A 17,679-nucleotide genomic window follows, 5' to 3' on the forward strand; every position below is an offset into this window, starting at 1 on the left:
TGCTTCAGTTTGTGGCCATTACCTCTAGTTCTGTCAGTGGCCACCACTAAAAAGAGACCAGCACCATCCTCTGCACTCCCTCCCTTGAGGTACTTATAGACACTGATTAGATCCCCTCTCAGCCTTCTCCCTCTTGTACTGTGGAGCCCAGAACTGGACACAATACTCCAGAAGCAATGAGCAGAAAAAGAAATCTGAATATGTGTTTTAATTTTTTTACTCTTCTCTTTCAGGGTTGGTTTAGCCCCGGCCAGGTGTTTGTGCTCGATGAATACTGCGCTCGCTACGGAGTGCGAGGCTGCCACCGCCATCTCTGCTACCTTAATGAGTTGATTGAACATTCAGAAAATGGTTCTGTCATTGATCCAACGTTGCTCCATTACAGTTTTGCATTTTGTGCTTCTCATGTTCATGGTAACAGGTAATGTAGTGGTTTGTACATTTGTAGCCTTCGGATGAAGCAGAAGTTTTTATAGGTTCTTGCTTTCACCAGATAGATAGATAGAAGTCAGTTCATAATATTGCCTTCAGAAATTTGGAGCCTTCTGTGGAGATTACTAGAAAAAAAATCTCTTTATTTCTTCATATAATCTGTTTTCTTGAGCATTGTATGGATGGGCTGATTCAAAGCAAAAGCACATCATTCTGTTAAAAGGATAGGAAGAAAGAGCTTGTCTTGAGAATGTAGTGTGACACCCCCTGCCCATCCAGTGAAAGCTAGAGTATGTCTCTAATTCTTTCTACTGGATGAGTAGGCAGCTTCCAGAGCTGTCTAGAGAGTGAAGGACTTCAAAAAAATATTGTTGATTTGCTGTGCTAAACGTTAGAAAAAATTGCACATATTCTTTAAAAGATGCCTTCGCCTCATCTGTTTCCTGTTTCAGACTGTAAGGGAACTAGCTCTGTTGCTGAGCAATGGGCATTGGACATAGGATAATTCAGGTTGGAAGGGACCTCAGGAAACCTCTAGTCCAACCTCTTGCTCTAAGCTGGGTCAGCTGTGATGCCAGCCCGGATCGTTCAGAGATGTATCCAGTCGATTCTTACCCAGTTCTGAACCTCTCCTGTTTCAATTTAGTTGTGCCTGTTGTCTTCTGTCCTCCTGCCACGTATCACTAGGAAAGCTCCTCCTAGGAGCTTCTGGGAACTGCTCTTCCATCCTCCGAAGCCTCTTCTCCAGGCTGAGCAAGCCCAGCTTCCTCAGCCTCTTCTCACTGCTCCAGCCTCAAGCCACAGTAGTGGCCCTCTGCTATACTCACCCAAGGTTATTGATGCCTTCCTTGTACAAGGGTGGGGGCCATCTATCAAACTATAAACCAAAATGCATTTACAACCTACTATGCAACACTGAATTTGTACACTGCTGTAGGAAGTTTTTTAAACAAAATAACAACAAAATCCCCAAGCAATCTCCCTCTCTCAATTGATCTGAGCCTGCCAGGAGGAGAAAACGTATTCCCAGGCCCCAAAAACAGTTACTATGATGCCCTCAGGAAATCCCCCAAATCAAATCCTATTGAAATCACAGTAGGGATAAGAGGAAAGAGAGGTTTTCTTCTCAAGATGTTGCCATGCAAGCAGTCCGTCATAGAGGCTATTCTACTCATCCTCTAGCCAGTGAACAGGATGAAATCCTTTAAAAGGAACAAGAGAATTATTTTCCCCGTTGGCTCAGACAAAGCCTTCCATTTGTTGAGGATAGGAGCTGGGCATTTGTGACCTAAGTAATTTTTTTAATGGGAGACTAACATTATGTAGTTCTTAATTATAATATACCAAGTTAAGAGGTTTTTGCATGTATTGGAAATATTCTCAAGAATCTTAATGTGCATACTGATAAGATAGGAGCTTTTCTGGCCTTTACTTGGTAACCTATTCTCTGTAAAGCACGCTTCTTTTGTCAGCTCCTGAAGAACCTGACACATTCATATTTCCTATAGAGTCTATGTCTTTGTTGCTTCTAGCCTTTTTATTACTGGTTTCAACCTAACAAGACAATACAGTGATAATTGCTCAAACTTATTTGAAGACTTCTAAAGAAAGGTAGATACATTTCTTTTTTATTTCATAATTTAACTGAAGGACAACAGTGTGTGCAGTGCATGAAAAAAAATCTCAGGGAGCACATCATTTACACAGTGGTAAGCACTCTGTTTGTGTTCTGTCTATTCCTTCTGTACAGATATTCTTTGAATAGCATTATGAGTGTTCTAGGAATAAAAGAAGTGTTGAACAGAGAGGGTCTGACTAGAACTGAGATATTGTAAAAAGAAAGAAAAAAGCAAGATGAAGAAAAAAGAAAAGTAAGTCAAGGACAGAAGCAGACACACTCACTGAGGATGACAGACATATATACACACATAATACATCCACTCATTCATCTACCATAGCACTAAGGAATAGCAAAAGGGAAAAAGAGAATTTCACAGACAATGCATCACAGGCCAAAGTTCTAGGCTGATCCCCAGTGTTATACATCTTAGTTTTATAAGTCAGGCCTAAAATTGAAAAAAACACAGCACAAAGACAAAGATTTTTATACTCTGGACATGAGGCATTCAATTTGTATTTCCCCTCAGCTTCATAGGGTCATCTGAGACCTTCTTCTAGCCTGAGAAAGATCATCAAAGATAGATAAACTTGAAATCAGGAGGAGCAGAAGTGTGTAGAAATGCAGTCATATCTGCGTCTCAAAATCATCTCTTTCCTTTAGGCCTGAATTTTAGAGTGACACCTTAATGATATCAATCAAAGGTTCAGATAAGATGTCTCTCACTTTTGTCATTTCTGGTAGTCAGGTGAGGAAGAGCTCAAAGCAAAGCCACATAATATACTGGGGCCGTATCTGGACATGTGCTGAGCAGACCGGTGGCTACATCCAATTTGCTAAATAAAGCTGGTCAGGAAGCTGTCTCATACAATGGATCCTTGACTGTCCATTAGTTGTCAGCACTCTGAGATCCCAGGTGTGGCTTATGGGATTGCAGGTACTGATTGTACGAACATGGTACTGCCATAGATGTGGTAAGCAAGGCTAAATCAGTTTTAGCTTTCAACTCCTCACATGTCTTCAGCCCTCTTTCAGCAGATTTTGAACCCTCAGCTATCCCATATGTTTTTTCTAACACCCTAGGACTTGATATATAAACTCTTTCATGCTGCAGTAACACTACTCTTGCAGGTTGCAACATAATACCATGTTACAGGCTGCATGCCATAATGCCTGGAATAAACATATAAAAATGAATCATTAAGTCCTAGGGCATCAAGGATGATGTGGAGCACAGAGGAGACCTGGGATAACCCCTGTGCAAGCTGGTTGCAGCAGACTTTGCCATTTGGTGTCTGGACTGGAGAACAATCCCTGACTGTTTTGTTTGTCCCTGAGACAAAAATGTAGTTAACAAGTTCCAAGATAGTTATGAGTTGTAATTATACTTAACACATCTCTTAGGTCAGTGTTTTTGGTTTGGCAAATGGAATGTTTCTGCAGACACAATATGCTGTGTCCTAGATTGAGGATTTCAAGTGTCACTCCTATCTTTCCTTCTTTGTTGGGAAGAGTATTGGAGTGGGCTAACAAACAGCTGAAGAATGACGTTTCTGCTTATCCTTAAGACATTATGCCTTCTTAAGACATTCTACTCTTTATTAGCCAAAGATCAAAACCTTTTGGTAGAAGAATATCTGTCTGAGTTTTAAAACAAACACATTAATGTTTCTGAATCAAATGGCCTTTTTTTCCTCTAGTAAATAAAATCAGCTTTCCCTAGCCGTGCTTCTGCAGAAATGCTAGATAACTTTACAATACAACCTCATTTGGTTTCTCTTCATAATATTTTTCTTCTCAAATGTTCTACTGTAATAGTCTCCATCAAAATCGTTAATTCACAAGTAAACTCTTATTCATACACTTGTGCATCTCTGGTGAAAGAGAAATGGGCAGAACAGAGAATGGTAGTGTATTCCTGAAGGCTGACATTTCAATCTAAACATTCCAGGTAGAAGCCATTGTTTTCTTCCTCATCATCTTCACTTTTGTCTACTTTTCATGCTGAGACTTCTATTCAGTCCCTCTTGTCCAAAATGGATGCTGGTGGGTAATACTCAAAGTGCAAAATGACTTCTTTTCCACCTGCTGAGTTATAGACAGAAATGAAAAATCCAAAATTCAAGCACATTCCCATTATACCTTTTTTATTCAGAAGGAAAGATGATTTATCAGGAGTTCGTATATGAGAAGTGAAGGTGAAAGTGAAAAATCTGTTTATAAACAAAAATAATTATGTTCTTTTTGCCCTGGTTTTGAAATCTTCACCATATATGTATTTGAGTAGAGGAACAACCATACTGAGCCAGCTTCTATTCTTCATGTAGCCTGTCTCCAGCATTTGCTTGGTTGGAGTAAGAAAAGACCAAGCACATGTGATATTTCCTGAGTACTCTTCCTGTTTCCAATTCTTTGCAGCCCAGAATATTTCCTGATTAATACCTGTTTAGTAATTTGAAGGGAGCCTACGTTTCACGTACACAACCATTACAGCTATGAGTTCTTCGCATACCCAATACCCTTTGGCAGCAAGGTCCGCAAGCTTTGTCTTGAATGAAGAACTCTGTACCTTTTCTTGAAATTGATTCCTTCAGGTCTCATTTCATTTTCTGTTGACACTGGAAGAGACAGGGAATGTGTGCGAGGAAATCCTTCTCTTTGCTATTCATGATTTTGTAAATCTCTAATGTGTAGCCTCCTTACTTATGTTTCATTTATCCATCCACAGCCATTTGAGGAGTCCTGTTGTCTTTGGTTGTTCCTGCCCAGGGCTGTTCTGTACTTTCAATTTCCTTACTGCCCTTGTCTGATTTTTTTCCCCACTTCTATTCCTCTACTATTCCACTACTATTACTGTTAAATCCTTTTGAAATAAAAGAATTGAACTATGTCCCCATTCAAGAATTATGAGTGAATCATGCATTCATTACATTCTGGATAGACTGTATGGATGTTTTCTGCTATTTTTTATTCCTTTCTAGTAATTCCTAATGTTAGTTTGCTTTTTTTGAGCACTACTGAACGACTTTTCATGGAATTATTCATCATAACACCAAGATCTCTGTCTGAAGTAGAAAATGACCATCAAAGGAGCCAATGTGAAATCGTGGCTGATTTTTCTTTACATTTATTTACCTTGACAGATATTATTGCTGTGTAATTGTCAATGCCATATCTCACCTCAGTTCTTGGCCATTTTTGTGTTTATTTGTGAAAAATGCAAAATAGCATGTGTTTCAACACAGGTCATGTAGAACTTTGCTGATAACTTCCCTCCACTGCAGCTGTCCACGGTTTGTTCTGCTCTCTTTTTTTTCATTATAAATGTAAGATCTTGCCTTCTCTTCAGTGGCTGCTTAGTTGTCTTAAAAGCTGGGACTTTTAACCCAGGGACTTTTAACCAAAGGTATCTGGAAATCCACATACAGTATATGAATAAAATCATCCTCATCCATGTGTTTTTCATTTCACAGAACTTAATTTTGGTATTAAACCCCCAGCAGAGGACTACTGAGATAGCTAGGGGACTGGAGTGCCTCTCATATGAGGAAAGGTTGAGAGAGCTGGACTCTTCATCCTGGAGAAGAAAAGACTGAGAGGGCAGTCTTGAATGAGGCAATCTTATCAATAAGTATATGAAGGGAAGGTGTAAAGAGGATTAGGCCAGACTGTTTTCAGTGGTGCCTATCAATATGGTGAGAGACAATAGTCCTCAAAAAGCTGTTAGTAGAATTCTCCTGAGTTCAAAGGTAGAAGCAGAATCCTTGGCCCTGTTTCAGGCTCTGTAAAAGTAAAGCCATGTTTACCTCAGCTTTGTCTTAAGGATGCTGTCCTGTGTTGGAAAGTGCTGGTAGTTAAAATTTGCTGATCTCAAATTTTACCCACACTAAAATATTTACACTGTCACCTTTTTACTACAAGATAGATTTGCTTCTGAAGAGCCTCAGGGAAATTCTCTGTGAAAAAGAAATCACAAAGAATATATTCTAAAAAATATTAGAACAAAGTTTTCAGGTAATAGCTACCATCTTAGGCACTGAAGGAACAGCTAATACTGCCTACTCGCACCTTCTGTAAACATTATATGTTGTGTTGTCAGTTATTTCAATGATTAATGCTTATACATATTCATATTCCTTGGGTAAAATTACATTATTTTAATCCATGTTTAGTCTTTCAGTAGAACTATAGTGATTCCCATCTAGAATGTAACTGCCTAAAAGATCATGAAACTTAACCCAATTTACCATTTTAATCTGTTTCAGAGGCCCTAAAAACTGGTCTTTTTCTTTCACTTTTGAAAAAGATGGTATGACCTCGGAGCAGATGTAGGATCAGCTTGAGAAATGCATGCAGCAGAAGGTTCTATTGTGCCATTTTTCTTGTAAGAATTTTTGAAGAATAGTTAATATAAACACCAAAATGCTCAGTCTTCAAGTGCCTGCAGGTTAAAACTGTGTATAAATGCCACGTGATAATTCACTCTCTTCTTTTTCTTTTAAAAAAGACGTCTGCTCTGCTTGTTTCTAAGCGGATAATGTAAATCATTATTTCTTTTACACTCATCCAACATAAATCATGGACACTGCAAATGCGTTAATTAGCATGAGTATGTTTTAAATGAAAATTTTGCTATTAAAATTTGAGTAAATGAATAATCAAATTTCTTTGTCAGAGCTCTGAACGATTTTGTGTTCACTAACAAATAAGAAGTCACACTTGATAATTCGAAAATTGTCACTGCTCTTTCATTTTACTGTGCATGCTTCTGAATTTGAAAAGAAGTACTCTTAGAAAGCACTGAAGTCTTCTAAAACAATTTGTTTCTAGAGGCCGAGATGACCTGAAAGTTTTGTTTCAGTTTTTCGTTACACCATTGAAATGTAATTTATTGTGTAAATGTTCTGAAGTAAGACTTCAACTGAAGTATTTTTCTTGTATTTTGTTTTCCATCATAATTTCTTTTATTTCTCTTTGTCAGCTTTGCTGTTTTCATCATGTGTGTGTATGCACATATTAGAATGTCAGTCCATGTATTCCTCTCCTTTTACTCTTTTTATGGCAGGCCAAAGTGATGGTCTATATTTTTAACAAAGAAAGCTTCTCTAAAAGCCCTTAGGCATTTGTAAGATATGCAGATATTCAAAAAGCAACATGTTGATGATGTATCACAGAAAGAAAACAATTTACAACCATGTTTAGTTAATAATACATAGGCCTATCACAAGTAAACAGGCCTAATTAAGTTAATGATTACACCCTCTGACAGGCCACTAGGAGAAGCTGTTTCCAAAGTTGAGGGTTGAAAGCCAACCAGGTATCCATCGTATCTAATAAGCATTGGTGTTACAATACCATTTTTCTCTTTCCTGCCATGGCTATTCAGAAAGATCTTAATTCTACAAAGTGCCAAGAGACCTCTGCGAACCACTGCAGACTGAAGACCTCTAAACATCAGAATATTTCTAGAGATACTCCACAACTTAAAAGATTGTATCAAGAGAGTAAAGATAGTCAATACCCATACCAAACCCTAAATCCACCATCTAATCCATTACCTTCTCAAGAGTAACACCACCAGGACTGTGATTTTGGAAGTTTGTCATAGTAAAAGTTTGGGGCTTTTTTTTTCAAAGTATCGTGGCTGACCACAAATCAAATTAAGTATTGGCAGCATTATTTAACAATGTCTACTGGTCAAACCACGACCTCCCACATGAATTTAGTAGCGCTAGTTCAGGAGTTTGGGACATGTATTTATCTCAAATATCTTCTGATACGTAAGCCTGAGTGAATTAAGCTGAAATGTGACTAGAGACAACATTGTGTCTGTGCCAGTTAGACTGTGATTTAAGCAAACAATACAGGCTAAGTGAAATCCAATTGACAGAGCTCACAGAAAATGGAAAACTCACAAAAGTGAATAAGGGGCAGCTGTTCTTTTCACTGTTTAGTTTTCATCTAGCTCTCTAATCCACAAAATGGTGGTGAAGAAGCAGGAGGAGGAAAGAAACATGAAGGAAAGGAAGATTCATTTTGCCTTCACTTTCTTGGGAATATAATGTTCAAGTGCTGTCATAGGTACAACAGTATGAAAATATGGTAGTTCTCATCTCAAGAGAGTCCATAGCTGAGTATTGGCTGAGTTCTTGAAAGAGTGGTCCCAGTCTTCAGTAGTGGTTTAGAATTGAACAATCAAGTCCAAATCACTGTCTATAACATCTTGGATAGTAGTAAATATGTATTCTTTATTATTTTGTTTTTTGTTGCAAAATAGTTCTTGCATAGTTTCTGGGTAACCTTAGTCTTTATCATTCCACCAATTCCTTAGGAGATCTCTGCTTGTGTCTCATTTTCCTGGAAGGCACAATAAAAATAAATAAAAATAATCAGCTAAAAGCAGTGCTATTTTAGGTTATTCTGTCTTTAAAAGAATTAAATAAAAAGATCTAGAAGATGAAATGAGTGTGAATTTCAAAACCATTAATCTAATCTTTCCATCTAAGATCATCTCAGAGCCAATCTGTGAATGCTATTTTTTCTTGGAAGAAGATAGACATTCCCCAGAGGAGCAAGAAATGACCAGCAGTACAAAATGTGTCTCAGAACTGTGTTGAGAAAATAACAGTTTTTATGTTCTGCATGTTGCTATAAGGCTATCAGGAAGAAACAAAATAATGATTCAGTTTGTGCTGTTTCCTAAAAGCGTGTCCTGAAGAGACGAGCTTTTCATTGAAATAGATGGTACATTTTTCAAATCTGTTTTGTTCACTCTTTATTTTTCCTCCAGGATGCTTGATGCTCTCCAAACATTCATTGAAAATATATTTAACAATTTTGAAAATTTTAGGTGTTATCAGCATGGTTCTATATGACAGCAACCTCAATGAAGTGACAGTATGTAGTGACCCTAGTCCTAGTGCAGGTTGACAGATATGACATTCTACTGGCTCACCTTTCTCACTTATTGTTATCTGGACCCCTAGGTCTTTTCTGTCATATATATGACATGCCTCAGCGAAGTGTAATATGACAGACCTATTTACTTTATCACTCCAGAGCAAAATCTCTCCTGACAATGAAATCGGACAGTGAAATTTACTTAAATTTGAGCACGTTCCATCTGTCAGAAGGCTGAGGTAAAATGTCCTGGCATCCATCAAAAGAGGGAATAGAAGTTATTTGCTCTTTCACATCAAATTTACACAGTAGTATACTGATGTGCCTGGTTACACATATCTCCACCATATCAGATTTTTATTGTTGTCTTTGCAATAATTTAAAGAGTTCAGGCATGCTTTCCACCTTGACTTGACAGACCACAAATATAAGTGATTTAAGGGGTGAGAGAATTGTATAAGTCAAGACCAAGTGGCAACTTATGCCTCCTAGATTTAAGAATGTGGAGAAAAATATAGCAACAGTTTAGCAAACTGATATTGTCTTTGTCTGTACTGTCCTGATACATTAAATTCTAGATACGGTAAGATGTGATTTTGGAAGTTTTAGAGGAGGGACAAGGTGAATCCAAACTTAGTTTACTAAACTCAAATGGAATGAATAGTTGTTACCTAGTAAGTAATAGTTAGGAGAATAACTGAAAATTCTGTGTGTTTTTTTTTCAGCATGGCATATATGGGAAACTTGGGACTGTATGGTAAAGATAACATTGGGAAACATTTATTTTTCTTTATTTTTTATATTATTTTAATACATAGACTTTAATAATGCATACAGGATAAGATTTTAGTGTTTGCTTAAGGTGCTTAATGTGAGGCCTATAATTAGTTTTTGACACACACAAAACAAACTTGCCACTGTTTTATTAAGAATAGTTATTTATTGCATCCCTTGTGCTGTATTCATTTGGAAGTCTTGTTTACCTACTGCTGTTTGTCACTATGGGAGAGAGAATCCAAAATCTATTCTCATCCCAAGCAGGAAAATTCATGAATGGTGCCTGCTATGGCCTTTCTTACTGTGGATTTCCCCCAGCTTTTAAAAAATAATTTTCAGCAGTACCATGCCTCTGGATAAATATCTTAAAGGTTCGAAGAGCTGAAATGGAGACAACAAGGTTAGAGTGGGTCTCTCTGTGTCACTGAAGTACTAATTTTCTTGAGATAGGGTACTGCATATGTGGGGATGATTTGGGAGAAGTATATGCTGCCTTGTGTAGGTATGGAGACCAGGTAGCAGCTTAGGAGTTGAACTTAAACGTCTCAAAGTCTTCTGTCAGCTGAAGTCTGTTCTTTGATTATGCTTATAATTTTTTGTTTTCCTTCAAAACAATAGAAAAAGAGATAGGAGCATACTAACTGTGTTTACTGAAATCTTTAAAATTAAAAAGCACTGTTGAAAGAGGAATCAGCGTGAAGTTGTATTGACCAAAGCATACCCAGATTCAAACATACTTAGTTTTCATAAACAGCATAGATAAGGAAACATCAAAAATTATTCAATATTTAATATTGCAGGCCAGATGGGATTGGAACAGTATCCATTGAAGAGAAAGAAAGATTTGAAGAAATTAAAGAGAGACTCTCCTCCCTTTTAGAAAATCAAATAAGCCATTTCAGGTGAGTGTATAATTTATTTGGCTAAGTTTTGGCCAGAAGCATTTTATCATGCTTGTGTTCAGTTTTGGAAGCTAAAAATGTCTGCCTGCAAATAATTTTTAAGTGTATTAAATATAAGTATATTAAATGTGTCATAGCTAATTTTCATTGAGTTTAACGAATAGATTTTTGTTAGATGTTTTGTATAGGTTTAATTAATATATCTTGTGAGATATATTCTGTCTGTGGTGTACATGATTGGTGAGAATATATTCTTGACTTTTGTTGAAGTCCTTTTGAACTCTGTAGTTCTCTGTAATGCTAACTGTGAGAATTGCCTGAGTGCAAATGACTGAACCATACTGTTTTGTGGAGCAATGCTGATTAGAAATATCATATGATCTTGATACAGACATCTAATTTTTTTTCTAGATATCTAATGTCATTTGCTGTGTTTAATGCAAATGACATATTTATCCATTTATTGCAAATGACAGTGCATAAAATACTATTTTATGCATTTATTTAATATTTATCCATTCTGAATGAGCTGTAGTCCTTTATCCTCAATAAAGGTTTGCATATCAATGTAAAAACTGCTCTTCCAGGTCAGCAATGGTCAGTAGAAGATGCTGAAGGAAGGAGTACAAGCAACAGAGCAGACTAGGGGTGATATTTCCTCTCCTTCCATTCCTTAGGAATGGTTTATGAATGTTTGTATAAAATTGACATGTAGACCAAGTCTGTTAGTTCATCACATATAACCAACCTTTCTATCATCACTCATTGACAAATCCTAAATGTTTCTGCAACATATTTATACTTTTGGTCTCTGTAACACCTTGTGACAAACAGTTCCAAAGTTGAAATAATGCTGTTGTGCTCATGCACGGTGTCTCTGCAATAAATTGCAATAGCCCCTACTCCACTGTGGGACTTCTACCTGTATCTCGATTTTAAAACTCATTGGGTGGTGAGAGCTTATTACATCATTTACATTGCAGGACATACTTGGTAGGAAGTCTTCGATTTGAAATATTAAATATAATCTAGAACTAATACTCAAAAATTGTTACTACATATTCATAGAAGTAAGCAGTGGGAAAAACTATTCAAGGAGAACTATTTCAAAGAAAGAAGGAGACAAAACTACTAAAACTGTGTGCTGTTGCAGGATGACTTAAAGCCTAAGAATCATTACATTTGCGTTGCGAATTTGTTAACACATCCTCAAGAGTTGCCAGCACTACAGTAAGAAACAAAATGAGGAGCCACGTCTCTCTCTGGAAATCCTTTTTTGACCTCATTTACAGAGCTTTATGTTGGTTGAACAAAATATATTTCTAAAATTCGGAAGTCTAAATCCTTTTATCCATTAGAAATGTGAGTAATATTATAAAAAATAATCTTAGCAAAATAAAAAATCCCTTTTCCAATTGGGGATATCCCAGCAAGATTTTCAGGCAGGATTAGGAGAGGTTATGGTTGCTTGAGCTTTATAGACTCATTGAGATGATATACTGGATCATTCAGCAGACAAAAATCAAAAACAAAGCAATGAGTGAGATCGCTTTTTTTATTTGCATAATGCTGTAGATTTGGTCGCAGAAGTGGGTTATTTTAATTCAGAGCTGATAAAAACTAACATAAAATTATTTCCCAAGTTATTTAATAGCTATATAGTAGGAAAAAAAATCTACAGTCATCTGTGTTTCAATATATCTACAGAAACTTAGATATCTGAATTTTTTTTCTGCTCTTAATCCAATATTAAAACAGGATATAACATAGGAAGTGTTCCTTTACTGCTTCAGTAGCTGTCATGCCATGTGAGAAATGGTACTTCTTTCCAAAAAGATGACAATTAAGCTCATTAAATATCCTTTATAACTGAGAAAGTGAAGGAATTGTCTTTGTCTTTCATATTTTTACATACTTAGAACTGAGCTGACGGTGGTCTGATATTGTTATTTTATGTATATGCCCCATGCTACCATGGAGCTACTCCTGAAGAGGCCTTCTGCGTCCATTAATGCATTCTATACAAAGTCTTTCATTACCCTAAATCAATGCAAGTAGTGTATTAAGTTACTTCTTACAGTAAATTCCTAAGTCAGATATTATAATTCTGATTATTTTATCTCCCTCTCTCTGTCTCTTTTTAAGGTACTGTTTCCCATTTGGACGTCCTGAAGGAGCTTTAAAAGCCACACTTTCATTACTTGAAAGAGTAAGTTTAAAAATATATTTGAAATTCTGCTTGAGTTCTAAGGCTGTGTTTTCTTTTGCATTTAGGCTACTGAGGAGACTTAATTCTTTTTGGACACTCTAATACTGGTTTCATTTACTGTTTGTTTGTTATTTTATTTCACTTTTTTTTCCATGATTTTTCCACAACCTTTTCCACAGGGCCAGGCAGCTCTTCTTTATAGAAAATGAATATTGGAATTTCATTTCCAGCCATTGTTGTGTTTCTTTATAGTTTAATAATTATGTAGCATTGTCTCTAATACATTTACTCTGCAGCCCTGCTTTACTGTTTTTTACAGCTTTGCTGCTGCTAAATGTTGTCTATAGTGATAGGAAACATTAAAAAGCTTCTATATAATCCAAATAATCCTCCTTGAATGCATAATCTAAATCAATTTAAGAAGAAAAAACTATAGCTGTATGCATGGACAGCTATAAATGTAAATACATGCCCAAGAAATTCTCCTGTATTGACTCCAGGGGAGAAGACAATGTAATGGTAAAAGCATGTATGCTTTTGATCATCTTTGCTCAAAAATGTTTCTCTAAGGAAAGAGGAGTTATAAATTCCAGCAGGGAATCCAAAGGGAGCTCGAGGAAGGTATGAATTGGAACAAACCATGGATGCCACTTTGCGTAGCTCTGCCAAAATCTGAGTGGTCTGGTCTTGGGAAAGGATAGCCTGCACGTCACTCCAAGGATGGAGACGGTGTCTTAGAAAGCCTCCGGCATGGCTTACACATAGCGGGAGTCTGAGTATTTCCTTTTGTATTTAATTTCAGTGATGATAGTGCTATGTAGTGCTGTTTTCTGCTCTGTGAAACACCCTTTCCCTCTCTCTGTTCCTGCTGTCACAGATGGTCAGCAGTAGCCTGTATCAGACAGGCAAACAAGCGACACTGCTCTTGTCTGGAGATACCTGTGCTTGCCTGGATTTGTGAGGAAGAATGTGTTAGAGGGTTTTATTATACTTTATCTGCAGAATATCCAGAATGATAGTATTTCAATATTGTATTATCACTGGCCAATAACTCAGAAGCTACTCATAAAATAAATAAATAGAATAAAAGCATGTCTAGAAGAGGCCGGTACATTATACAGGGGTATGCAAGTAACAGAGCATGTCTAGTTTGCAGCAACCTTTCCCTAATAGGTTTCTTGCTGCTGAAACTTTCTTTTTCACAATCTTCTTCCCTGGACCGTACCTATAACTGTATTTTTTAAGTATCTTGTCTTAAGGTATAGCTTATCTGAGGATCCATATTCACTGAGAAACAATTTTAAAAGCTTATGAGTTGTCTGATTTTTTGTGTTAAAATGTGGCAAAAACATAATGAATGCTCTTTACACCTGCCTGTTGAAAGTGAGTAAAGTAAAAATGATAGTGAAATATTAAGAATATTTATTCAGGTTCAGATTATTTTTAATGGTCATGTTCAGTATTAGTGTAGCTCAGAGTATATAAAATTGCATTCATATGAAGAGGATATATTTCCCAGTTTACCTCATTTGCTTGATTTTTCAAGCCAACCTGGTAATTAAATGCTACTCAGAGAAAAAAAAAATTAAAGGTTTAAGCCCGTTAGTTAACATATTTCAAACGTAAATCTTACATTTTCTTTGCTGACATCTAATTTATTTTTGAAGCTATTAAAAGCCTACATACCTGTTTAGTACTTTAAATGATGACTTTATTAAGTTTTTGACAGGACTTCATTTAATTGCAAAAAGGGCAAGAATTGAAATGACTCATTTTATCACAGTTGCATTTGAAAAACCAACAGTCTTTAAAAAGTTTCTACGAGCTGCTCCTCTAGCTGTCTATTTAAAATATTTAATGGGAAGTTCAGTCTATCCCTCTGTCTAAAACCGCTAATTATTTTTCACCAAAAGGATATGCTGAATTTAAATAACCTATGGAAGAAAAGCACTAAGTATAACCAGTTCTGGTGGTGTTCCTGTTTTCTGCTTTACACTGTTTGAGAATCAATGGTTATGAAGTGGTGGAAACTTTCCGACAGGTGAGAACCAAGCAAATTTTCATATGTGCATCTTTAGCAGATCCAGCCCATCCAAGGAGTGCTCCTGTCCTCCTGGTCTGCGTGCTGCCCAGGCAGAGGGTGCTTGGCCTGCTGCAAGGTGCCCACCCGCAGGGGAGGTCTTGATTTGTATATGAGTACAATAAATGCAGTGAAATCAGAGCTGAATTCAAACCTTTGGAAATAAATATCCGGTTCATCCATGGCCGTTCTGTACTGAAAGGCTTCTGTTTTGGTTTTGGCCTTTAATCTTTATGAGAGCTAAAGTAATGTTAGGAAACTTCCATTGTTTCCTCTTGGGTTTTGAGTAATGAGTGTAACCAAGTGGTATAATTGTCTCTGCTACAGGTTTTAATGAAAGATATTGCCACCCCCATCCCAGCAGAAGAGGTGAAGAAAGTGGTTAGAAAATGTCTGGAGAAGGCTGCCTTGATCAATTACACGCGACTTACAGAATATGCCAAAATAGAAGGTTAGTATAGCAGTCAGCTGCCAAAGTGGCTGTAAAAGCCAACAGTGCCTATTAACTGAATATTCTGCAAGCAGCCTTTTCCCTTTCCTGAACAAACCCCTTCCACAGCAAGGGGAAATGTCTCATTAAAATCTCAGCTGGTGAACTATGGAGCTTTTTCCTATTCATTGCTTTAATATGCCTCCTGGGACCCTGTTTGAATGGAAGACCAGGACTTCTTAATTTAAGTTGCCCTTTGTTCTTACTTTTGAGTTTTACATAAATCTAAAAGGTTGTTTATGGATTATTTTATTTCTCTAAGTATTTTTGATAATTAAACTACTGGCAGGATTTTCCTTCTCTATGAGCAGTAACAGTACCTTGGAACTTGAAAACTAGGAGTATAGACGCCTTTCAGATAGATAAGGGTAGTTTAATTTTGCTGTTGTGTTTTCAGTGGTATAAAGATAATCTGATTACTAGTACTCTAATTGCATGCTGAATTACTGAATGCACTAACAGAATAAAATATGAGATCTAATTGTGGTCAGCGCTTTTTTACTGAAAAGTGTGTGTTCTAGTACATGTACAGAAAAGCTAAATGAAATTTTATTCAAAAAGAACGGCTTGGGGATACATAGACTTATTTTAATACTTGTAAAACATATGTAGAACAAAAAGGAAGTCAAAACAGTGGAATAACTTTCTAAAACACATCTATAATTCTACATAAAGCACAGAAAGCTTGAGATTTACCTGTAAAGATATATGCAGGAATAGAAAAAAAAAAGTATGTTCATATTTATATACTTATTTTTCTAGATAGAATGGTTTAACAGGAAAAGAAATTAATGATGACAGTAAAAATCATTCTATGCATAGCATCTTTTTGCAATGTGTATTTCTGGTAGTACTCTCTAAGTAAATAGAGTTATCATATGAGCAAAATGAGGAAGGCTCATATTTAGTAGTATTGTAAGGCCAACTCAATTTTTCCCTTTCTGCTCAAACTCTCTGAAAAACATGAGTTAACCAACCTCACAAGTGATTAACAAAAAACCCATCTCATCGCCATAGCAACCAGTATTATATCATGGGAGTAACAACATGAAACCATCTCAGTAACCAGTTTACCTTAATTAATTATGATATCATGTTGTGTTAAAGAAAGGAGGATGCATATTAAATCTATTTTGGAAAATGAAAAAGCAGAAGTACCATTTCTCTTAGATTTTATCTTTTTTTATTCATAAAAGGATTTTTTGTTGTTCAGTAGTTTAGTTTTTTAACAACCTTGTTGAAATAATCAATTTAAAAGTAGAAACCTTTTAAAGAGATCACAAAAACATGCACAAGATATATAAAATCTTTGATAGTAAATTGGATTGTGTAAAAGTTTTTCACAGTGAAGAATATATGTCTTTGCTCAAGAATTCTAATTGTATCCTAGAGATTTGTCACAGTTCAACTGTGAGTACCAAATACCACACTTTAAAACATACGTACTGTTAGCACTAAACTAAGCTGGAACCATGTAAAAGTGCATGTATCCCATGGCACATTTTGACTGATACGAACTTCTTCTTTTGGTTCATACACAACTAAATTTCTTTATGTATGCTCATGTAACAGTTAGCCTAAAGTATAACAGTCAATTGACTTAGGCATGTGAATATAGTACCTCAAGGAGAAATAGGTAGAGTCGTTTTTGCGATTAAAATCCTATTGGAAAATGAAGCATCATGATATCAAAAAATTAAGTATGTTTGGTTTTAGTAGGAAGGAGTAAATCTAGCTCTAGAACCTCTTTCAATACTGAGGTCTTTATTAGGTATCATATATTTTTAGCAATGCAGGAAAAAAGTACAAGCTTTCAGCAGCAGCTCAGATCTGTTTCTTTAGGTTCATGAGAACATTTTACTGTCCTATGCACCACAATGGTGTTTTTCTCTTGCCAGTAATTAGTATAAATCTTTGTTTTGCTTGCTTGCACCTTATATAGCATACAGAAAATATATAGCCATTATACTTAGAAAATACCTGGTATCTTCAAATGTAGTTGCTATTTGAATTCTTGCCCTAGTCTTTGTTGATTAGAATGATATTAAAAGGTCCCTTAGTCAGTCAGATGAATCTTGTGTGACAGTATCTGCTATAGAATAATAATAACTATGTACAGAGTAGAGCTGCAAAGATAGTTTTAACAAAATAATATTATTATATTCTTACTCTATTATTTATGTCCCTAAATTTCTAGGCATAAAATGAATAAAAATTCAGCCAATGAATATACATACATACATACATATTACTCAAAATATAGTCTGTATA

The 17,679-nt window shown here is 36.1% G+C and overlaps 1 protein-coding gene across 3 annotated transcripts in view; it reads left to right on the plus strand.

Moving 5' to 3' along the window:
- Window positions 1–17,679, plus strand: part of CADPS2 (calcium dependent secretion activator 2) — a 284,907-nt gene that overhangs the window by 191,031 nt on the left and 76,197 nt on the right. For all 3 annotated transcript variants that reach the window (XM_088521873.1, XM_088521874.1, XM_088521875.1), the window contains 4 exons: window positions 234–421; window positions 10,528–10,629; window positions 12,775–12,838; window positions 15,246–15,369. In XM_088521873.1, the coding sequence (XP_088377999.1) occupies window positions 234–421; window positions 10,528–10,629; window positions 12,775–12,838; window positions 15,246–15,369 (478 nt within the window). The remainder of the gene's footprint in view (window positions 1–233; window positions 422–10,527; window positions 10,630–12,774; window positions 12,839–15,245; window positions 15,370–17,679) is intronic.

The sequence above is a fragment of the Tinamus guttatus genome, unplaced genomic scaffold (genome assembly GCF_059628265.1).
Source record: "Tinamus guttatus ecotype Peru unplaced genomic scaffold, ASM5962826v1 Tinamus_guttatus_pri_ptg000138l, whole genome shotgun sequence".
Taxonomy (NCBI): Eukaryota; Metazoa; Chordata; class Aves; order Tinamiformes; family Tinamidae; genus Tinamus; species Tinamus guttatus.